General features: G+C 40.3%; 1 protein-coding gene across 11 annotated transcripts in view; it reads right to left on the bottom strand.

Moving 5' to 3' along the window:
- The window catches only part of TBC1D5 (TBC1 domain family member 5), a 289,347-nt gene that overhangs the window by 180,965 nt on the left and 84,940 nt on the right, over positions 1 to 23,442 (bottom strand). For all 11 annotated transcript variants that reach the window (XR_004427683.1, XM_033166096.1, XM_033166095.1 and 8 more), the window contains exon 3: positions 17,014 to 17,148. Coding sequence is in view for 10 of the 11 variants with exons in the window: in XM_033166096.1 (XP_033021987.1) it covers positions 17,014 to 17,113 (100 nt within the window). In the remaining variant the exon portion in view is untranslated. The remainder of the gene's footprint in view (positions 1 to 17,013; positions 17,149 to 23,442) is intronic.

Raw genomic sequence — 23,442 nt, 5'->3', positions numbered from 1 at the left:
TTGATGTTTTACTCTAGCATGAGCTGACCTCTGGTAGCACTTCCTCTTTAGTGAAAACAAGTGGAGATGTGATATCATACGTGGAAAGAAAGCATTCACTATTTCCCCCAGCTGCCAATAATCTTAATTTAATCTTGAAACTGCTGGAGTTGTTGTTGTTGTTGTTGATGATGATGATGATGATGTCACCTATCCCATACCTATCAAGGCTGTGAAAATAGCTTTAAAACAGTTCAAAACAACACAGAAAGCTAGAAAGTAAGATCAATGATCTAGCTAGATCAGTATTGTCTATGCTGATTGGCAGCTACATTCTAGGGTTTAAACAGCTTTTCCTAGCCATATCTGAAATTGTTGGGGATTGAATCTGGAATATTCTGCACAGAAAGCATGTGAAGTAACACTGAGCTACACAAACTTCCTATTAACCAGATCTTAGTCACTGCTGTTTTATTTATTTAAAGTATTTATAGCCTGCTGTTCATTACAAAAAAGCATCCTAGGGCAGGTTACAAAATGTAATCCTTAAAACATAATAAAGCAAAAAATGAAATAAAACAAAACAAACAGCAATAAAACAGTAAAAAATTTATCAGGGTAAATTAGCAATTTGTGTACTATCTACTTATAAAGATGGACAGATGCTGCTATATTTTTGTTACAAAAGCATTTAAGAAAACTGTTACAGAACACTGTCACCTGAAGAATTTAATACTACCCATTACCTCACCAATTAAAAAGTTCTGGGAAAAGCCTTAACAACTCACACACATTAAGATAAAACTATATGATCATAAGGGCAAAATATGTTTACACATCATTTCAACACAGAATCCTAGAATTGAATGGGACCGCGAGGGTCAGCTAGTCCAATCTTTTGCCCAACATGGGGCTGGAACCCACAACCCTGAAATTAAGAGTCTCAAGCTCTACCAACTGAGCTACAATTCAGGGCTATGTAAAAACAATCTTCCTACAAAGATGGCTCTACACTTGTGCTCCAGGAGGAGGCCATCTTCCCTACAAACAGTTCAATTCATCTTACAAGTGACAGTCACACACGCACACAGATGTGAAGTAAAGATTTACAAAGTTATTGAAACTTTTTAACAAGTAAAGTGCATCTTTACTTAGCTACACCAGAATGAGGAATAAAGGGGTTTACATATGTTCCAATTCTAAACCTATCAATCAAACCCATGTTATTCCTTTGGGAGCTTATTTACATGCATATTTATCAGCCTCACATGCTAATTCCCTGCTGTTTTATGCCTGCGAGGCATGTTTATGAGTCATAATTGTTGATCTCATTTGATGTATTTCACTGAAGTAAGACATTATTCAGTTATGTGGCCTAATGTCAATGAATTACGATGACCTGATCTTCCAAATGCAACTTGCTCTTTAATTTTTATTAGAGCATAACTTATGCAGATGAAAAAAAAAATACATTAAAATGGAAGATCAAATGAACCTGCAGTTGTGTTAGTTCACCATCCTGTCCTGATGCAATTCTTCCTTCAGTCTCTGTCCAAATGGACAGGCTATCACTCTTAAAACCTCCCTTTGGAATAATCCTAATTTTATTTTAATTTTTTATTTTAAAATCTGATGTACTGTAAATGTGTGTGTGAGAAAGAACACACATATACCTTAACTTTACTGTTTTCTGAAGACTTCATTTTACATGAAGCATATTTTTAGTACCTCCCCCATGAGTTTTGAACATCTGATGTTAGCAGCGGTGGCACAGTACCTTTTCTCTTTTTCCATGTCATACTCACCAAAAATGCCATTCCAGTCAATTGTCTGGGAGCCAAGCATGGGTTCTTAAATTACTTTAGCTGCGCAGGAGTTGCTGCAATGCTTCTTCTTGCAATGCACGGGTAATATAAAAGCCCCAAAACATGTGAGATGACAGCCTTAACAGAGCTCTTCTGTATGCAGACACCAAAACAATTTCTGGAATGTTGATACTGGAGAGGGAAGAAGTCACTGGTGGGCTTTTCCCCATGCGTGGTCCAGGACTTTTCACATTACAGTGGTACCGCGGGTTAAGAACTTAATTTGTTCTGGAGGTCCATTCTTAACCTGAAACTGTTCTTAACCTGAGGTACCACTTTAGCTAATGGGGCCTCCTGCTGCCGCCGTGCCACCACTGCACGATTTCTGTTCTCATCCTGAAGCAAAGTTCTTAACCCGAGGAACTATTTCTGGGTTAGCAGAGTCTGTAACCTGAAGCATCTGTAACCTGAAGCATCTGTAACCCAAGGTACCACTGTACTCCCATCAGTGCACAAGAACATCCACGCAGTGACTCCTTTGCCACTGGATGTAAGTATGAACTATGGTCTAGGGTTTTGGTTTCTTTTTACAATCAAGTGGTGTATAAATTTTAAATAAATAAATAAATAAAGAGTCCACAATTCAGTATGGAGAGGCAATAGAATCTGAAAATGATAAGAGTGAAGTGTAGAGCTAGTTTAGGCTTCAGGTCGTTCTGTACACACAGAGAGAGAGAAACTCACACCAACACCTAGCACATGAGGGAGGAAGACTCTTCTGGCATGTTAGTTTTCTACTTTGAAATGATTCTTTTTAAAAAAATTTAGCGGAAAATATTTTTTTGAAAAAATGCCATTCGTAGTCCATCCTGCCACTTCATTCTCACTTTATTCTGCTGCATATGTGGTCCTGGTCTAAGTTGAACAGAATAAGGTGACCAAATTCTGGTTCATGCTACTTCAGACAGAAAATGGGAATTCACATTTCTGAATAGTTCCTCACATAAAATTCTCCTTCCACACAGAAAACTACCACATCTTAGCTTAAAACAGTCCGGGAGCTTTTTACTTGCATTCTAGAATATAAGTACCAACTGCTATGTGAAGTAATTTACAATTTTACAACCTCATTCTGCAGAACTTGTAACTTAGCTTCTGTCCAGTGAATGTGGTGGTCCTGCAGCTTGCTAACAGTAATGTCTAAAAGTTGCTATTGGTGATAAATTAGGTGCCCAGTGTCACCTCAAACACTTACAATGTACACTCTGAAATTAGTTATAAATATACCTGTATGTAATGTGTATGGACACATAATCCTGAGACTATCTACTGTATACCCAACTTTCCACTATAGTGAAATTTTACTTCAATGTTTTCCATTATCAACAGATGTTTATAATGGTGCTGCTCACTGGCATCCTGTACTGAAACAGAAGGTCACTGTGTACCCCCATGGGCTAAGCTAGAAATTTGGTACTGAAAGCGGAGGGGCAAGATGACAGTTGAGGGGCAGGGAGGTTGTGGAATGATGACAGACTGCCCCAAGTGGGGAGGTGGAGAAGTAAAAGTCTTCACATTGCGAATCAGTAATTGTGGATTTAAATAAAAGAAAGTGCATGTGAAAATACTTTGCATAATCAAGTTAAATCTCAAAATGATTTACTGGAATGGGCCACAATCCAGAGATACCTATGCCCAGAGCCCTATTCAACAGATGGCTAGCGTTTTCAGCCCTGACTACACCAATCACGTGCTGGAAGGAGGCCTAGTCCCACAATCTTTCCACCTTTCCAAATAGGTGATCAGCACCATCTGTTCACTACTGACCACAAGTCTTTGATCCAGCAGCAAAAATTGTGTATGCAGCCCCCCCCATGTCTAATTGGCATGATAGAGTACTACATATATATGTTTATAAAATATGTGAAGTCATAATTAATACACCACCTATACAGAACATATTATACATCAATCTAGCAATAAGGGGGAAATAGGCAAAGAAAAAGTAAATGCAAAGTTTTGGAATTAATTAAAACATTACCAGTTCTGCGTAATTCCGTGCACTGGAATACTGAGATATAAGCAAGAATATGGTTTGTGTGTATAGAGTCTGTAAACTCCAAAGGAAATTAAACTTTTCTCTATTTTTACTAATACTGCTTTTTTCTAATTGTTTAATTGTTGTCTTAAACTGAATGATTATGGAAAAAATATGTGTTTGCCACTTCATTTCTTTTATAAAGGTCCTATAGTTATTTCTGTTTACTTTTTAATTCAAAAATTTAAGAGGTTTGTTAAGAAGGGGGGAGGAATCATAAATCTGTCCATTAGTAGGCATTTCTACCTTGCGCTCAGATGAATTCTCATCAAATTTGATTTGCTGACTGGTGGCCAGAACAGATGTTATCTTAATGGAAGAGAGAAGAAAATTAAGTGTGTTGAGCCACTGAGCCACTTCTAAATTTCTATGGCTCAGTTTGTAGTCCTTCTAAGTTGGAAAATATTAGCATGTTCTTTTCACAATGATCTATTAAGTCCACACCTAAGACTGTATGAATGACATTTTATTTTTCTTTTATTTAGTATATGGCATATGGTATTGAAAACTGAATGGAGGTGTACTTAGTCGAACAATATGCAATTGTGTTTTATTTACTTGTTTTATTTACTTGACTTGTTTCACCGTCAAACAAGTATTACAATGGGGAGCAGAGAGCAACTTCCGTGCAGAGAAGAACAGACGTAAGGGGGCTGCTGAACCCTTCTACAATTTCCCTCTCCCTTGGCTGCACCCTGATACTGGATGCTAGTCCTCCTGGGAGAAATTCAGTTCTGATGTGCACATTTTTGTGGTGGTTCGGGCACAGTAAGCACTCTAGCCTCATACATTTGGACCCTCCTGGATTTTCTAAACTTAAAAATGGTCTCCACTCTGTCATACACTTGTTTGGCAAGAACATATTCTAACATGTGGGATTGTGTTTGCCATCATATCTCATTAGACTTTTGAGCTTCTAATTTTCCCATAAAATAGACACCACCACCCAGTCCAGCACTTCTGAATTGTACACAGTGATTCATGGGAGCAGGGTCTCGCTGGTACATTTCAACACAGAAGATTCTGCTCATGGCATGAAGTCTTCCTGGTCACTCATATGAACTGGAAAGTAGCTACTCCTGCAGACATTCATGTGCAGACTGTAGCCCCAGAGAACTTCAGACTGGGTCTATCATCTTTCTCCTGCCAAAACTAAACTAGGGACTTCAACAACACAGCACATTTAAAAGAGTAGAGCTCTTTATAGAAAAATACAGAACTGCAGTCAAAGTTCAAACAACCAAAACTTTGCTGTAAACAAATCTTGTGATGCATTGTTATGTATTTTGTGAGTGTGTGTATGTGTAGAGAGGGGGGTGTGATGAATCAGGTCATAGTTAGGGGCGGTTTAGAGACCCATGGAGTTTAAGGGTTAATGGAATCCCCAGTTAGAGTGACAGACACCCTTAGGAGGCGGGACATTCCGCTGTTTAAAAAGGAGGGAGCAGCCGTTAGGGTTGGTTGGTTGAGGGTGTGTGAGGGTGTGAGAGGGTTGGAGAGTGGTGACTGAAGAAGGAGGGTGTGGGGCGAGGTTAGGTTTAGGTTAGGTAGGAACGTTAAAGATGTGTTTATGTTTATGTAACGAAGGATATACACTGATAACAAACTAAGCTTATGAACCTATACTGAAACCGCTATGCTTTGTACTAAATAAAGATCTCTTGTTTTTGAGCCAAGTTGTCATTCTTTTGGTCCAGCAGGTTATATAAGCTCTTGAGGAGGGGAAGTCAGGAAAAGGGCAAAACTATTCTGAAAGGAGATAGTTTGTGTCCTAGAGTTCCCTCAGGAGGGGCTAGTGGGCGAAAAACCTGGGATTGCCACAGAGTTGCTAAGAGGGCTTAGTCAACTGGTATAGGGAGGGGATCTAACAAAGAGAGGCCCCGAACTATAGGCAAAAGAGAGGTTAAACCCCAAAACCCAGAGCAGTGGAAATAACCGGCCACGGCCGCTGGACAGTAAAACCCGTTACTAAGAAATTCCCAGTTTATTAAATAAAGGGGAAGACAATAACAGACGGACCTCAAAGGGACAGGTGGGGTGCGTGTTAATTTGACCCAGAACACCTGAGTAAAAACGTAACTTAATAACAAGGGGAGAGTCTGAGGTGGAGGTTCGTCGCAGGGGGGCACAATTGTAAGCCCACCTTGAAAGTGTGAATAAATTCTTAGATTAATAAACATGAATGATAAAACTATGAAAGATTTAATCTTGTAAGAACAACAGCTAAAGACCAATGTTTGGGTGACCACATGGTTGCCGTCTTTCCTTTCCAACTGTTGTTTGTCCTTGTGCATGTTAAGGAAGTCTTAAAAGTTCCACAAATCTTAACAGAATAAATTTACTATTATGTTGCTGCCATATATTTCACACACAGAGAGATTTACTTTTCTCCTTCTAATTTTAATTGTATAGATTTCTAGATGGAAGAAGCAAAACCATCATGAAGTAGAATGGGAACAGTAATTAGGTAAACTGAAATAATCTAACCCTTTATCCCTTGGCCTTTTCCTTACATGAATGCAACTGTTAGAAATTCTTCCATTACCCAATTAATTGTACAGAAATTTCTTTATAGCCATTAGCTTGGATAACAAACTAGCCCAAGATCTGCTCTGGGAGTCACTGAAAAACATAATGATATGCAGTCAAGTGACAGTTTCATTATGACTTAACAGAGGAGTCCTCACCCTTTTGGAGTAGCTGTGGTACCACAAAATGCTCATGTCACAGAAGAAAACTGGCACTGCTCAGACATTCTACAGCTGTCCCAATAATAAAACACAGAAAAGAAACCACTCCTCTCCCCCAAAAAACAACTCCCACCCGCAAAAAAAACAAAAATCCAAACCTTTAAAAAAAATGTTAAAAATTGGGATGGGAATCTTGGAAGGTGCCAATAGGGGTGTCTGAAAGGACCCTGTTTGGTAACCCTGTCTTAACATAGCAGGTTTCTGGGTTTCCTTGATAACGCAGTGCCTCAGTTATATACAGTAAGCTTCTTGGGGTAGGACTTTAGTTAGTTTGCTTTGATGGTTACTTTTTATAGTATTCTATTATTCTATCGCAGTGCCTAATGATAAATAAGTATCAGTGGTATAAGCCTATGGGATGATATATCTGTGTCAACCCGCTTGTGGAACTGACCTCAAGCATTACAGGATTTCCTTTCTATTGCAGCCCCCACCCCCAAAAGGTTGGGGTTGGGAGAACCTCTAAAATAATTTGGAGGGCACAAGGAGCATCAGCAACAGAGGGATAAGGAAAAGCCGTATCATGTGCCCTTGTGCAACAATGGCTATTGCCCACAGTTTCCATATTAATACTATATTATCACCTTGCTTGGAAAAAACGAAAGTAGAGAATGTTTTACATTGGGGTAAAAAGGTAAAGGCAGGGGCGGAGGAAGCCGCCCGGCTACCCGGGGCGGCAAACCCAGAAGCACCAGGGGGCGTGGTTTCGCTCTCAGCACGCATGCGCATGTGTGCTGGGAGCGTCGCGCTGGCAGCAGGCGAGCCCCAAGCGGGGTGGCCTCGCTCCACAGCTTGTCCAGGGCCCATCAGCAATGCACAGCGCTTCATAGTGGCACACTGCCGGCAGGCAAGCCCCGAACAAGCCCGTCCGGGGCTCGCCCACCGGCAGCATGCTGCTCCCAGTGCACAGGCGCAGCATGACGCATGCGTCAGATGCACGCTGCGCCTCCACGCTGGGAGTGATGCACTGCCTGTGGGTGAGCCCCGGACGGGCTTGCTCGGGGCCTGCCGGTGGCGCGCAGCGCTCCATAGCGGCACACTGCTGGCAGGAGAGCCCCGAGCAAAGCCACGCGGGGCTGGTCCACCAGCAGCGCACCGCTCCCAGTGCTCAGGCACAGCGTCCAACGCATGCGTCAGACACATGCTGCGCCTGCGTGCTGCCGGCGGGCCAGCCCAGCACGGGGTTGCTTGGGGTCTGCCGGTGGCGTTGCAGCGCTCATCTCGCTTTATTAGCCAAGGGAGCTGGCGTACAGCTTCCAGGTCATGTGGCCAGCATAACTAAGCCGCTTCTGTCGAACCAGAGCAGCACACCGAAATGCCGTTTACCTTCCCACCGGAGTGGTACCTACTTATCTACTTGCACTTTGACGTGCTTTCAAACTGCTAGGTTGGCAGGAGCAGGGACCGAGCAACAGGAGCTCACCCCGTCGCGGGGATTTGATCCTTCCGATCGGCAAGCCCTAGGCTCTGTGGTTTAACCCACAGCGCCACCCGCGTCCCCTTTACATTGGGGTATTTTAAACTAAAATTATATCCAATTATTTGCTTCTTTTTCTGTTCCCAATTATTTGCAACCTGGAGAACATGTGGGGCCTGTGTGCAAGTCCTGTTCACTAACCTGAAAGTTTCAACTCAAGAACCTGGTACAAAACATTTATAACAAACTGCCATGATAAACATCTGCCCAGGCCTAACTCTGCTGCAATTTGTTCTTCAAGACTGAAACAATATCTTATTGAATACATCTGATGACCATTTCACATGGGGGTTCTGTACTACAAACAGAAAGGCAGAGGCACATGTGCTACATGAATTGCTCAGGGTAAAAACCAAATCCCTCTTTGAATCTGAAAATTTGATTGCAATATTGGCATGGGAATCTGCTGTTCAAAAGAAACACACACACTTCATAAATCCCACTGGACTTTAGGCACCTTCCCCACCCTCTGCACAATATATGATGATGATGATGATGATGATAATAATAATAATAATAATAATAATGTAGCTATCAATAAAGTGTTATATAAATACTAAATATGCCAAGTACAGTGGTGCCCCGCTAGACGAATGCCTCGCTAGACGAATGCCTCGCTAGACGAACGGCATTCGCTAGCAGAAGGCTGCCCCGCAAGACGAAAAAGTCAATGGGGCTGCCTCGCAAGACTGATTTTTTTTAAAAAGCAAAAACTAGCGGTTTGCATTGGTGCTTCGCAAGACGAAAAAATCGCTCTACGAAGACACTCGCAGAACGAATTATTTTCGTCTAGCGAGGCACCACTGTAGTCAACATAGTTCTTTCCCAGCCATAACTTTTTAAAAGTGCCAATTCAATGCTTCCCAGCAGAGCATACTGCTATATTTAATAAAACTCTTACTGTCTTTGACTTAATCATTCAAAGCTCAAAAACTATGTTGACATGCAAACTTAAATTGTCACATTTACACATCACTTTGCACCACAGTTAAAATAAACTTAATGCTAGTGCACAACCTGGTTGTGAAATCATGGTTGCTTTGCTTTTTCCCTGCTCCCTATCACTGTGCTGGAAAACAAGCCTTGGTCTGGCTTAGTGTTACATCTGAATCTGGGCTTCTGATTTGTTTATCCACAAACCAGGAAGAGTAAGCCAAGAACAAACATTGGTTACAAGTGGTTTCTAAAACTAAAATGTTGGTAAAAAATATGAAGAAAGACCAGATAGTTGTATTGCAAAAAGAAGCTGGTGTGAAATATTTAGGGATTTGGCTCACCCCAAAAAATATCAATTTGTCCACTGATAATTATGTATCGACTTGGAAGGAAATTAAGAAAGACCTAGAAATCTGGAACAGGTTGAGCATATTCTTGTGGGGCAGGATTGCTGCCATTAAGATGAAGGCTTTACCGAGGTTGTTATTCCTCTTTCAGATGATACCTATTATAAAAGGAACAGGACAACTCAAAGATTGGCAAAAGATATTTTCGAAATTCGTCTGGCAGGGGAAAACACCAAGAATGATGGGAAAGAAGATAAGATAATCAGAAATTACTTTCATAGCATTATATCGCAGGGTGTCCCATCTTCGGATGATGCTCCCTGAAAAAAGCTCAACAACTTAGATGGGTAGATCACTGCCAGTTTTTTTTATAGTGGGAGTAGATAGCAGTCTCTTGGAAGTTGGACGTGCCTGCATTATATGAATTAAATGCTGTAAATATTTATTATTTTTTAAAAGGAAATCAAGGCAACTCACAATGTATTCATTCTACATTTCATATAAATGTTGTAAAAGAGCAAAACAAAAATGCTGGAGATTCTTTATTAATGTATTCCAGACTAAACAGCTGAATTGTTGTCATTTAAAAAGAACTCTTATGAATGGAGAGCCACATCCAACTATTTAAACAAGGTAACCAAGATTCAACTTTTGAGTCCAGAATTTTAAAAAGTTCTAGGTTCACACCATGTTATTCCTTTGCCCTCAAGTTTGTAAACATCAGGTAATTGGCTTTTGTTAAACATGGGTATTTCTTTTTAGGGAGATGAAAGATTCTATTAGAACAGTACAAACCCAAGTAGAGGTGAAAACTATTCAGTGTGGCTATTTCACTTCATTACCAGCTATGTTGTTTAAATTGATACAAATGGTCTCCTTCTGTTTCTGACTGTCGGCTTGTCTGATTAGTCCAACTAATTGTTCGGGCTCGGGAAGATCTCCTATATCTAAATAGAAGATGTGCAGTTTGTAACCTGCTTAATTCGCCTTATGTCCTGCATGGCCCTCAGTATGGTGTTCATTAAAGTATCAGCTGTTTTGTTTGTAGAAATGGCAGTGTAAGCACAGGCATATTTTTCTTTGTTAAAAAGGCCAGATTGTCCATAAATAATAAACACCGTGTTGAAAAAGGCAAAAAAAAAAATCATCAGGTACATATGAAGGTATTTTTAAATGTCCCCGAGTAACACCTCCTCCTACAGCTAGCTATACCGAAGACAACGACAGTGATGATATATGTATTAGATGACAGAGGTTTAGGACAGAATGAGGCCAACTGGTCCAAAGCCTACATTTTGACATTTGTACTGCAACTTAACATTTAAATGACAAATCTAGAAAGCCTGAGTGTACACACACATTAGGCTTTCTGCTTAGTTCTTCACCCCTCTCCAAACTGGCTGCTGTACTGAAGTGGATTAGCAATTCAGCAGTACGTTATTAATGGGTAAACAAAGAAAAAAGAAATGTTTTCTCAATATTTTTCTCCATCAAACATCTCTTCATTCCAGCGGTTATTTTTCTGTGCCTGCATATTTTGTACCAGCTCCCGCCAACACAGCAGTTTGAAAACATACCAGCACGAGTAGATAAATAGGTGCTGCTGCGGCGGGAAGGTAAATGGTGATTCCATATGCTCTGGCACTCATCATGGTTTTCCGTGCGCCAGAAGCTGTTTAGTCACGCTGGCCACATGACCCAGAAAAGCTGTCTGTGGACGATCATCGGCTCCCTCGGCCTGAAACCGAAGATTAGTGACGCACGCCATAGTCGAATTCGACTGGACTTAACTATCCAGGGGTCCTTTATGTTCACCTTACTTGAGTTATTTATTTATTTTTATTTAAAAAAAATATTTTTTATAGAAGAATAAACAACCTAACAAAATCTAACAATAAAAAGCCAAATCAGTAAAATGACAGTAAAACAACACAATTACAATAGCAGGGGAAGCCAGAAGCCTTTATTAGCAGCCAACGAAAGCTTGGATGAAGAAAGATATTTTAAATTGCTGGTGTAGGAACCCAATAGTCAGTGCCTGCCTGATCTCCAGAGGAGATAATTCCACAATGTATGTACCACTGTGTGGTGGGCAACTGCAGGCTGTGATACAGTGAACAGGTCCTCCACAAATCGCTATGGCTGGTCTGCGAGATATTCTCTCAGACAATCTGGTTCTAAGCTGTTTGGGGCCTCATAGCTCAGTATTAAAACCTTATACTTGGCTTGATAGTTAACTGGCAGCCACTGCAGTTCTTTCAGAACAGCTATTATACTGAATGCATTTGGGAACTTACCTGCCACTTTCTGCACCAACCTTAAGGGTAGCTCCACAAATGGAGGTTTCTTAGAAAACCACTTCAGGGTTTTTTAAAAACTAGCTTTTAATATATGCACAGATCATTAGCTAACTGCTAGAGTGGGTCATAAAAAGCAGAATATTCAAAATGGGTCTTAAGCTCCTTATCAGAGATCTTTGAGGCACTGTCCAAGTAGTCTCAAGGTCCAGGTAATACTGGGACACAGACTTGCTTAAATTGGCTTATATATACGTTTATTTGTATTATGTGAATTATAGTGTAATTCTTGAAAAAAAATAACAGTGATGCTCACTGTGTTTGATGCTCTATCCAAAAAGAACACTGTATATGGAAATATTAAAGTGATTACAAGACAAGGGGACAACACTGATTAAGAAGTAAGTGACAGGGACAATTATTACAAGACATAAGTGGAAAAGTGATATGCCAATGGCCTTTGTCACTACAGATCTGTAGCTGTTCAAGTAAAAGCAAACTACACAGAAGCTATTATTAATAAATGACTATTAAAAGCTTGCTAAGTAAGCATCTGGTGTTGGAAGCAGCAGAAGAAAGCTTTGCTGCTATTTAGAGGGAATAAAATATGGCAGACTGGATAAGTTTCAGCAGTGAATGTTCTACACAGCCTGAATTGTTCATCACCATTAGCATCCTATTCCAGATAATATTTTTGAATGATATCCTAAAAACCTGCCAAAGCATTATAATTTCCTGTTTTGCTCAGCATCTATCTACATAGTTGGCTACAACACTTAGTTATTTCTAACCACCACATGATGCAAGGAGATACAACTACCAACATTTGTACCTGGGTTGCTGAAATTATTTATATAGCATCCACGTAGAAGCATATTCTAATATTCAAATGGAAAAGCACACATGAAAATAAAGAGTGATAGAAAGACAGTAGAACATTGTTCAAGAAGCTAAAGATACAATTATTATAAGACAAAAGTTTAGAAGTGATACACCAATCATCTTTTCTACACCTACCGTGTATCACTAAAACAACACACAAAGAGTTTGAGAAGCTTCCATGGAGACTCACCCAGAGATGGTCAAATCTGAGATATTTACTGGAATACTCCAGTGACTGTTATTATTTCTTGGCTACTCTTGAAAAAGCAATGTATGCAGTATTTCTACCATTGCTTATGGTTGGGACAGTCAATATGGTGCCCTCCACATCAATTGTGGCACTGGTAACTGTTGTTTTTCGGCTCAGTTGAAGAGATGCTTCCCTTTGAAGGGATGCCAACCTTGTGCCCCCTTGACACACAATGTGAGATTTTGCAGTGGAGTTGTCAGTGTGTATCAACACGTGGAATGGTGCTGAAGCTGCACAAAGTGGACCAAAGCCAACCTGGCTGCCCGCAACATGAGCCAATTGATGGATCGCCCTTTTTTTTTTGGTTGCTGTCCAAACCCCTTGCATACATTGACCTTGACAATGCCCCCCCCCCCAATCCTTGGAGGAATCTACGGGGTTTGGTCATCAGGGGATGTGGAGCAAGGTAAGGGCTGTTCAATCATGGAATGGACTCTCTTTCAGAGGTTGGATGGCCATCTGTCATAGATGCTTTGCAGAGTATTGATCTAGATGGCCCTTAGGATCCCTTCCAGCTCTACAATTCTATGATCCTATGCTATGAGTATGCTGATGACACCCAACACTATTTCACCTTGTGAACTGAGCCAAGTGAAGTTGTACCAGTCCCGAATAGTCCCTGGATGCAGTGGTGGGCTGGATGAAGGTCAATAAACTGAGAATGATTCCAAGTCTGTAGGTACTTCTCGTGCTCAGATATTAGATATATAGCCTGCAGGTTTATTGTTTTACTGTGGGTTATAGTTTTAATAATCATATCTCTGTTAACCACCCTGAGATTAGTTATGATAAAGGGTGGCATAGAAATGTACTGAATAAATGAATGGGAATGCTCCGAGATCCAACAGTGTCACTGGAGGCAGCTATAGTTGCTCCTGAATCAGGGACAGTCTTGCTACCATGATTCATTAATTCCTATAATGCAATGATCTCTTCGTTACACAGCACATCTTGCCCCTTGATATTGAACTCCTGAGTTGCAACATTTGGGCTACGAAAATTACATAAAGTCCACTCCACCCCTAATATCTGCTGCATACCTTATTTTAAATAATAACATAAAACTGAGATGATGAATCTTGGATGCATATGGCACTAAATTAAAATGCAGTCTGTGTTTCACTGTAAAAAAGCCATGAAGATGAAATGGATGCTTTATATAAAATATTTACATATAGAACGTAAAAATGTACTATGGTTGGTAACCTTTATGACTTTGGGGAACCATGTATTTACATATCTCTATCTTCGCATGTGCGTATCTGTGTGTTGTGTATATATTTTTAACAGTTGACAGCTGTTTTAGAGCATACAGAGAAGCCAAGCTGAATGAGGGCCTTGATTACTTCAAGATTAGCTATCTTAAGTTTCTATTCATTTTAAGTGTTGTTAGTGCGAAGAGTCATTAGTCACTTCCTTGTCTCATAGAACATCAGCATACATTTACATTGTTAATGAACATTTGGGGTAAATGAATTAATGGCACTTTTAAACATCAATTCAATACTAATAACTTTGTATGTTGCAGCAATGTTAAGGTTCAGATAAAAACTCTAAAGTCATCTGTGTCTAGGTAACTAATTGCTCAAGGCATGCACACACACACACACATGCACACACACACACAAACAGTACAACTGATTAAAAATACTTCCCCAAGATGTTAAAAATCATGATTAAGAACTAACATTTTATTCTATACTATTAATTGATGTAGGCTAAAAAAAAACCAAGCAATCATGAACTTAAAAATGTTTCATTAAAATAGCTTCCTAGTATGTCCAAACTTTTAAATATGAATGATATATTCTGTTGGACTAGTGTAATGTAAAATATTTGGATAACCAAATATTTGAGTAACTGTGAACATAATTTACATAAAAGCACATTAATTTTTGAAGACACATTGAATTATTAAGATCACTGATTTTTGATAAGCCAGATATGAACAACAAGGCATTTGTTATAATAACATTTCCCCTATTTTTGTGCCCTCGGGGAAGGAACAAGTGGGATAATTCTATCATAATTCCAGAATGTACTTTCAGCGGTAGTGGGCTTGTATGGTGGGACTGAGCCAATCTCCTGACACCAGCATAACTGCTGTTTTCCTGGGCAGGGCTGGGGCAATGGTGAGATCAGGGCTATGAGTGTGTACTGGAGGAGCCAGTGCTGCCAATCTGGCACTCACACTGGGGCATCTGTGCAGCCCCAACCTCAGCTATGCCTGAGAGGTATGAGCAACAGTGATGCTGGTGAATGGAAGGCCAGCTCTGTGGCTCTGCTCCCCTGCATAAGCTGCTGAGTAATAGCCACAATTGTTAAGACCCACATTTGTCTACATTCAGCAACAGAGGCTGAGATCCAAAATAGCATAAGTGGGCACCCACTCACACAATGGGGCTTCTCCTTCATTCCCTACTCCCTGAAGCAAATTCTGAGTGCACACAGGGGGTTGGAGGGGGAGAAGAGAATTAAAAGTCCTATTACACAAGTAGCCTTTGTATGTTGTGCAGAGTATCTGAAAAGGATACCTATGCACATTTAGCTATACATGCATGGACACCCCTTTCCAATGCTTCACTGTAATGTGCTGAAGTCAGGGCCAAGGGGCCAGCCACACTGAGATTCAGGCTAGGGGTGTGTGGTCCTGCTTACCCAGGGGTCAGCAAACTTACTGCACCTTGGGCTGGTGTCTCCAGCACCGATTGCGTGGCGGGCCGGAGGGCAGGGGAGCGCCGCCCATACGTGTGCGCACACGCTATTTCCAGCACACTTCCAGGTTGGAGGAGCACCGGAAGTAGCTTGTGTGCATGTGCACGGGCCTCCTCCGACCTGGATGTGCACCGGAAATAATGCTTGCGCATGCGCACAAGCTATTTCTGGTGCTCTCTGACCCAGAAGTGGGCGGCCACGCCCACGCCGGTAAGAGCGGGCGGCAGCAGCGGGCGGCGGGGGTCGTCGCGGGCCAGATAAATGAGTCCCTCGGGCCTTAGTTTGGAGACCTCTGTGCTTACCCCTCTAAGTATTGCATATGTATGGGAAGAGCATCTGAAGAACCAAATAGTGGTCAGTAATAGCAGATATGAGATGAGATGGTTGGACAGTGTTCTCGAAGTGACTGGCATGAGTTTGGCCAAACTGCGGGAGGCAGTGGAGGATAGGGGTGCCTGGCGTGCTCTGGTCCATGGGGTCACGAAGAGTCGGACACGACTGAACGACTGAACAACAACAATAGCAGATAAGTAGGAAGTTCAACTAACAAATCTGCATCATTCAAGGTACTATGTTTTCATTGCACTTCTGTTACATTTCACCTTCAATTCTGAAAATCTGTGGCCTGAAAATAAATAGTATGCCAATATATCATCACAAATCTTGGGGTGTGGCCACATCAACCTACCCAACTATTATGATCCTTATGGTTCCACTTTCAAGAATGAGGTGAGTAAGAGTGAGAGCCTTTTCAGCTGCGGCTTACTATCTCCATGTCCTTGCTGGATTCATCTCTGTTAAACTTAAGAGACTGAAAACACTTCCTTTCTCTTTCGTGTTCCCCCCCCTGCCCCTCTACTACTGCAAGCATTTTAACTGTTTTTGTTTTTATTCTTTCACTGTGCTTTTACTTTGTCGGCGATTCCTGAGTAAGTGTTTTTAAGATGCAGTATACATTATTGTTTAGCTTGAGAAACAAATGAACATCACACACAATATATTAGGACAGGAGTGTCAAAGTTGACAGCTTTGATTAACAATTAAAGGTACAAGGAGATTGGAAAGTTCTGCTTGGATTGTGTTAACAATGCCAAATTCAAATTTAATAGGAAATTGCTAAATCTTCCTTTACCGAATGAATTACAAAAGCACTAAGAAAACCAAATGAAATAATAGGAAACATAAAATAATGACTAGGTTTTGGTAATAAGAAATCTAGGGGGGGAGAGAGTTAAAGAGCTTATATTTACATGATTCCAATAGTGGATTTCAATATCACTGTTTTGTTTAAGATAAGAAAAGATAACAGGGAATTAAACATTTGACTAGTGTTTCAGTATGAAAATAGTTGAATGTTTTTGGTTTTTGTTAGTTATGTTTTGTTTGGGGCAGGGGGGATGGAAGACATCATAAACACATAGCCATTCAAAAATTCTCATACATTTTCTAAAATGTTGTGTAAAAATAACCAACTCACCTTCATCAGGCTTGTTCACATAACTTTGCAGGGGATCAATGCCTATTTCCTGCTCTTCAGCTTGTAAAGGATGGCTAGTTTCAGTGATGGAATGGTACATATTGACACTTGGCACTTTCAATAAGTAGTAATTACCTGGGTGAATAAACAAAAACTAAAGATTAATCAAAACAGCCTCCTAATTCTATACTGCAATAAGGTAGCAAAGATCTCAGAAAACTCAATATTGTTTAGCATGTCATCTAAACATACTATTTTCACTAGTTTAGCAGAAAGGGGGAGGAATATTGTATTATATGTATTTTTATATTTTTCTTCATGATACTGTATAAGATGTTCTCTTAATATGTAAACTTTCTCCACTATTGCTACAAATCTGGTGGTCTTTTCTGTTATTGTAACAATGTATGTGACAATCTTTTAATGAATGGGGAAAATATATTGGATACAAAACACTGTTGCACTCCATACATTTTTCAGGCATGATAGGATGCATGTGCTAAAGTTGTTTTGTTTTACTTTTACTAAGTGGTTAATTTCCATTTGAACAGCGTTCTTAAAGTAAGCTACTTTGTGAGAAAAATTTGTGAGAAAAATTGCCACTTTTCCTAATAGTGAACTTACTGTGCAGAGTATATTAAGATGTAATATTACCTCATTTGCACTAACTGTTTATAAAAGGATTGCTATAGCAAAGTATGTGCCCTACAGCAGTTAATGAAATCAACTCCCATTATTCTTGAACACTAAGCCATGCTGGTTGGAGCTCTGATTGGAGCTGATGGGAACTGAACATTTGGAGGTTACCATGTTGGCTACTATATAGGATGACAAATGGCTACCCCAATGTCAAAATAAAGTAGAAAAATAATTGCCAGTCTTCTTTTAAAAACATTATTACAGAAATACATGCAAAAGGAACAGACAAGATTAAAGTTCCATCCAAAGTGGAAACCAAAAACCAAAAAAAGGCTACTAGAAAATTGTTTTTACATCAGTATTAAAAAACAAAACAAAAACAATGATCAATACCTATTAGCCTAACTACTCTGAATACCAAGGAATCCCTGTGATAATTTTAGTGTTTTAATTTTTAAACAGCAAAGAAAATCAAACCATTATGGTGACTCATGGGACATTTCTTAGGAAATGAGTGATTATTTTTACTGGTTTATAATGGCCTGCGAAATATTTTTCCACTTTTATGTAAAGCAATTAAACAAAATCATTACATAATACTAAAAAGAATATTGATATGTGATTTAGGAGCTACTATTCATTCAAAAATACATTCCTAAATAAATTAACTAGGGAATAAACCCTATTGAGCACAAATGGGTAAGCACGGACACATGTAAACATGTGCAGTGAGTTATAAGACCTGTTGTTTCACCTTCTCTAGACAAATAAATAAAAATGTACAACTTTATTGTAGCTGTAAAAATGTGGGTGGGGGAAAGCAACTCAGGGTTCCTCAGTTATCTTAGTCACAGAAGCACAGTTCCTTCCTCCATTGTTGGGATTTTATTTCTTTCTTGTATTTATTAAGTCAGACCACAACTGGGGCCTCTACTCAAAGCAACAAATGAATAATATTGCATGAACTGACACCCAGTTGGAGCTTGCCAAAATTTGGACCGGCATCCTTATTTGTTGCAAAAATCCACTGCTCCAGATTGGGAAAGGCTAGCCTTTAGGGATATACAACCACATCATCTATATTGCTACTAGAATTATTATTCTTCTCTAGCCTAGCCTAAATATTTCTGTGAGTGTAGGCAATCTGTAGGAGCTAGTGATGAAGAGTAAGATTCTTTTTAACAGGATTTCTGAAAAAGTCTGTATTTAATGCCTTTCTTAAGAAAGATAAAGGTACAGCATATGGTATATAACTCTTTCAATAAAGTAATTTAGCTCTGACCCTAGAATTATAGGCTGTAAAAGATCAAGGTGATTTACCTCAGCAATTTAGATCACCAAGGAAAAAAGGCCAATTTAAACCAATGATTTAAAGCAAAAATTTCCAATTATTATTTAGATACTTCCTAAATAAAAGTGCATACTAATTGGCTGCTGTTACCATAAAAACACATTAATGGAAAACTGAATAGAGCCTTTATGCCATCTCAGAGGATACATTATAAGTTTCTATTCTTAGATAATGTAATGATCATGATCATGTCAAGCTGCATTAGAATTACAGTAACAGTACAAATGTCTAGATATAATTTCCAGGTGAAAGACCAATGGAAACATTGGTTTGGATCCATCTTTCCACTTTCTAAGTAAAATATCCTTCTGTTCACAAGCAGATACTGTCATTTTGTCCACAGCTGAAGAGCTCTGTGTTTCCTCAAAAACTCTATCAGAGAAGTGAGGAAGTTTCATATCATATTACATGGATCTATTTGTCATTTTCCTGACAAACATCTCTATCTACCTTCAGAACTTGCATACTTATAGTATTGATCCAGAGTAAGAGCTATTTTTTTGCTAGCCTAAAGCAAACAACAACCACAAAAACAAGATGGAATTTGTGGGTCAATGCCCAGCAGACTGGGGCCACCTGGGGGGGGGGGTTGGAGTGGAAATGCCACAACACCAGCTTTGGATCAAAATGCTTACAACTTTATTGATTACAGGTGTAAGTTGGCTTTGACATAGGCATTTGGTAAGTATCCTGAATCAGCCAACGCTGTTGCTGGCTGATAACTCCATCAGGGTCGATCCTCAGATTAAGGACCCCCACTCCATGATGCAAATCAAATCCCACAAGGTCACAATTTTGGGGTACAGTGGTACCTTCATTGTCAAACTTAACCCGTTCCGAGAGTCCATTCAACTCCCAGAATGGTTCAAAAACCAAGGTTTGACTTCCGATTGGCTGCAGAAGTTTCCTGCACTCCATCAGAAGCTGCGGAAGCCACATCAGATGATCGGCTTCCGTAAAATGTTCACAAACCAGAACACTCACTTCTGGGTTTGCGGCGTTTGGGAGCCAATTTGTTTGGGAGCAAAGCCGTTCAACAACCAAGGTACTACTGTATTCTATGGCTTGTTAGCCCCATCTGGGCTTTTGGCCAGAACCCTACCCTTGGACCCCTTTACTGGGGTACCCTGAATATGATACTAGATCAGAGGGTGGGGCACACCCTCCCACCCACCCACGCACACAACTCCTTAGCTTAGACTGACCCAACCCAATGCCTTTTTTTCACCAAAGGTTTTGACACTTACTGTGAGGAAGGCAAAAAAACCCAGACAGAGCCAATTTGTCTGCAGGCAAATTCCTCCATGGCCCAAAATATTAATTTCACAGAATTAATTCTGACTTATTAATTCCACAGCAAGGACATACATGTGCTATGCCCACTTACCTCCAGGTAGAGCCAATAACATACAAGGTGGGAGGGTGGGGTGTCCAATTCTGACTGCGTCTCATGCTTGCAGTGCAGCCAGCTTTTATGCTGTGGTTGTGGGCCTGAAAGAAGACTGGCCCCCACAGCCCCATCGCCAGGCCATCGTCCACCCAAGGGCCATAACTGGTCCATTTGAATTTAAACATTTGACAGGCAACCAGCCAGCCCCCCAACCGGATGTGTTCAACAGTGACATCAGCCGGTCATGCGGACAAGACTTTTCTCCCCTGCCGCCTCTAAGTGGTCTTTTATTACACTCCACCTGCATGACACTTAGACCTTAGTTGAAGAGAGCCTGATCTCCTTACAGAAACATATTCCTTAACAATTGCAGAACTACAGTAGACTTACTGCAAATTTGTTTTTATTCTTATAAATATTGCAAGGTAATTGCAATTAGATATTTCACTAATCTACATATCATTTGAAAACTTATCTGTAACATGTTTTTCATAGTAATTAGTTCTATGGGTTTGACTAAGCATTTGTATTATTTGTTTTTAAAAATATATTATTAAAATTGTTGACAATTTGCCTTTCCTCTCAAAATCTCAGCAAACAAGGCATATTAAAAGTAATATAAACTCATTAAACAATTAGCAACACAGATCATAGTAGCAGAAACAAGAAGGCCACCTAATCAGGACCGACTGAAAGATCTTTGGATGAATGCTAACTGTGGCTGATGTTGAAAAACCAAAACAGGAGGACGACAAACCCCTCTAAGGATGAGATTCAACATTTTCAGTGGTATAAAAAGGTGGCCCTGTCTTCACACCACCCTTTGTACTCTAAGGACTACAATTCCTATTATCCCTGGTGACTGGTCATACTGGCTGGGGTCAAAATCACATAGAGGGCTTTACATTGGCAATCTCTGTATAGTGGCAGAATTTCTGAATGAATTTCTGGACACTTTCCAAAAGCAGGCCCACATATTACAACAGTTTAATCTAGATGTAACTTGGGCAAGAATCACTACAGCCAAGCCATTTTTATTATTGGAAATAGTTCTGAACCAAAAACAAAAAAAACAAAACAAAACCAAGACAATGTATCTAGATACACTTTTACTAATTTGGAAAAATAATTGTTCTGCAGATGCCTATAACAAAAACATCTGGTGCTGAGAACAGAGAAAGACTCGCTTTTGACTGAATGTACATTAAAATTGTCACCTTACCTTTAAGATCAAACAGATCACAGCAGTATGAAATTCAATCTGGTATACCCACCACCACACCAACTATCAACTTTGTATTAGCATTCCCCAATAAACAGATGCTTGATTCAGCAAAGTAGTGCACAAGTGCTTGGAATATGAAGAATTATCAAGAAATTTCTGAAATCATAAGACTGCAATTCTAAACCTACTTATCTGGAAGCAGAGAATTTTTCAGAATTCTCACTCAATAACATAATCCTTCATAGGCTCAACCTAGGAACAATCCACTGATACTACAAGTAGCCTATGATTCTTAAAGCTGCTAGGAATTCTGTTTCAAAAGGATTTCTACAGTTTCCATAGAAGCACAATAATATCCCTTAAAATAAGTTACTGATATATCTATTTAGGGCACAAAATGTATTCAAAAGATCCACATGCACAAATATCACAATTTGAGATAAGAGAAATTATGTATTAAAGTTAAATGTGCTGCTTCTACCACTTCTTCCAGGTCCTCAGTGACAGTTCCACTTTCACTAATTAATGATTGAAACATAGGACAGATTCTTGAATAATGGCCCTGGTTGGCATAACTCTGTCAAAAGAACTTCACATCAGTAAATTGTGGGAATACGTTTTAAGGTGCTCCTGCACCTTTTTGCTTTAAGGTAACCTTCCGCACATTGCACGGAAGGCTAGGAGATCCGGCAGAGGTTGCTGCCTGGATCCCTCCGCGCTTGGGGCAAAGCGCGCCAAGACAAGCTTCATTAATGGTCAGTTAAGAGTTTCCCGCCCAGAAACTCACCTAGATACAACGTTGTGATTCGTTATTGACAATGTTATGACGATGTTCAACTTCCTAATAAATAGCTCCTGCTCTCTGTAGCGGTGTGGAGTGCGCATGAGACAAGCCAAGAGAGAACATCGGTGCGAGACAAGCCAGAGAGAAACCGAAAGAGAAACCAAGCCGCACAGAGCAGTAGAGCGCAACTTCACCATTGACTGCAGTCTCTTAGTCTTTATTTCATTTTATTTCAAAAATTTATTTGGCCTCCTTAGTTTTGGCCGCTTCTTTAGCTTTGCCTATCTTTCCTATCCGGAAACCTCCGGAACCTTCAGAAACCTTCGGAAACCTTCAGAACTCCCAACAACAATCTCACGACCTTCAGGTTCATAACCAGCGGACCCTTTCACGGCCAGTGGGAGCAGGAACTCCGGGAATTACTGGTCATCCCAGATGCTGGTTATACCCACAGTAAATGTAGGCCAAGCTTTTCAGTTCCTGACAAAGAATTTTGAGTTACCAAAAATTGCAATACTTCACACCACTGATCTCCTGAAACTGCAGAAAATGGAAAATGATATTATGGGGTAAAAACATCATGGCACATGCAATAAAAACAAGATGGCTTAGCATGACTACTAAAGTTGCACAATCCGCACTAAAGAAATGGTTTCATATACTAAAATAGTATTTATTGTCCTTTCAGTATCTATTGAAGACCTTCCCCTTTCAACCAGCCTGTCAGGGAACTGTCCCCGGCACCGCGCAAGGTGGTGGAAGGGCTCTCGGGATGCTACAGGGAGCCTCGGCCCCACCTGACCAGCAGCCGCACCTTTGGCAGTGGAGGGAGCAGTGAGGCTTCTAGTGGGGAGGGGCATGCAGCTCAGAGTTTTGAGAGCAGAGGCTCTGGGGATGTCGGAGAGTCCCTGCACTCCCCTAGCCTCAGGGACAACAAAAGAGGTGCACAATTTCCGTCACCCCAAAGGCGTCGAGGGATGAAACGAAAGGATGTAAGGCGGGGTTTTCGTATACCAAAACTCTTTTGTTGGGGTCAGAAC

This window comes from Lacerta agilis, chromosome 12 (genome assembly GCF_009819535.1).
Source record: "Lacerta agilis isolate rLacAgi1 chromosome 12, rLacAgi1.pri, whole genome shotgun sequence".
In the NCBI taxonomy this organism is placed as follows: domain Eukaryota; kingdom Metazoa; phylum Chordata; class Lepidosauria; order Squamata; family Lacertidae; genus Lacerta; species Lacerta agilis.
This window is presented reverse-complemented; position numbering and strand designations above follow the sequence as displayed.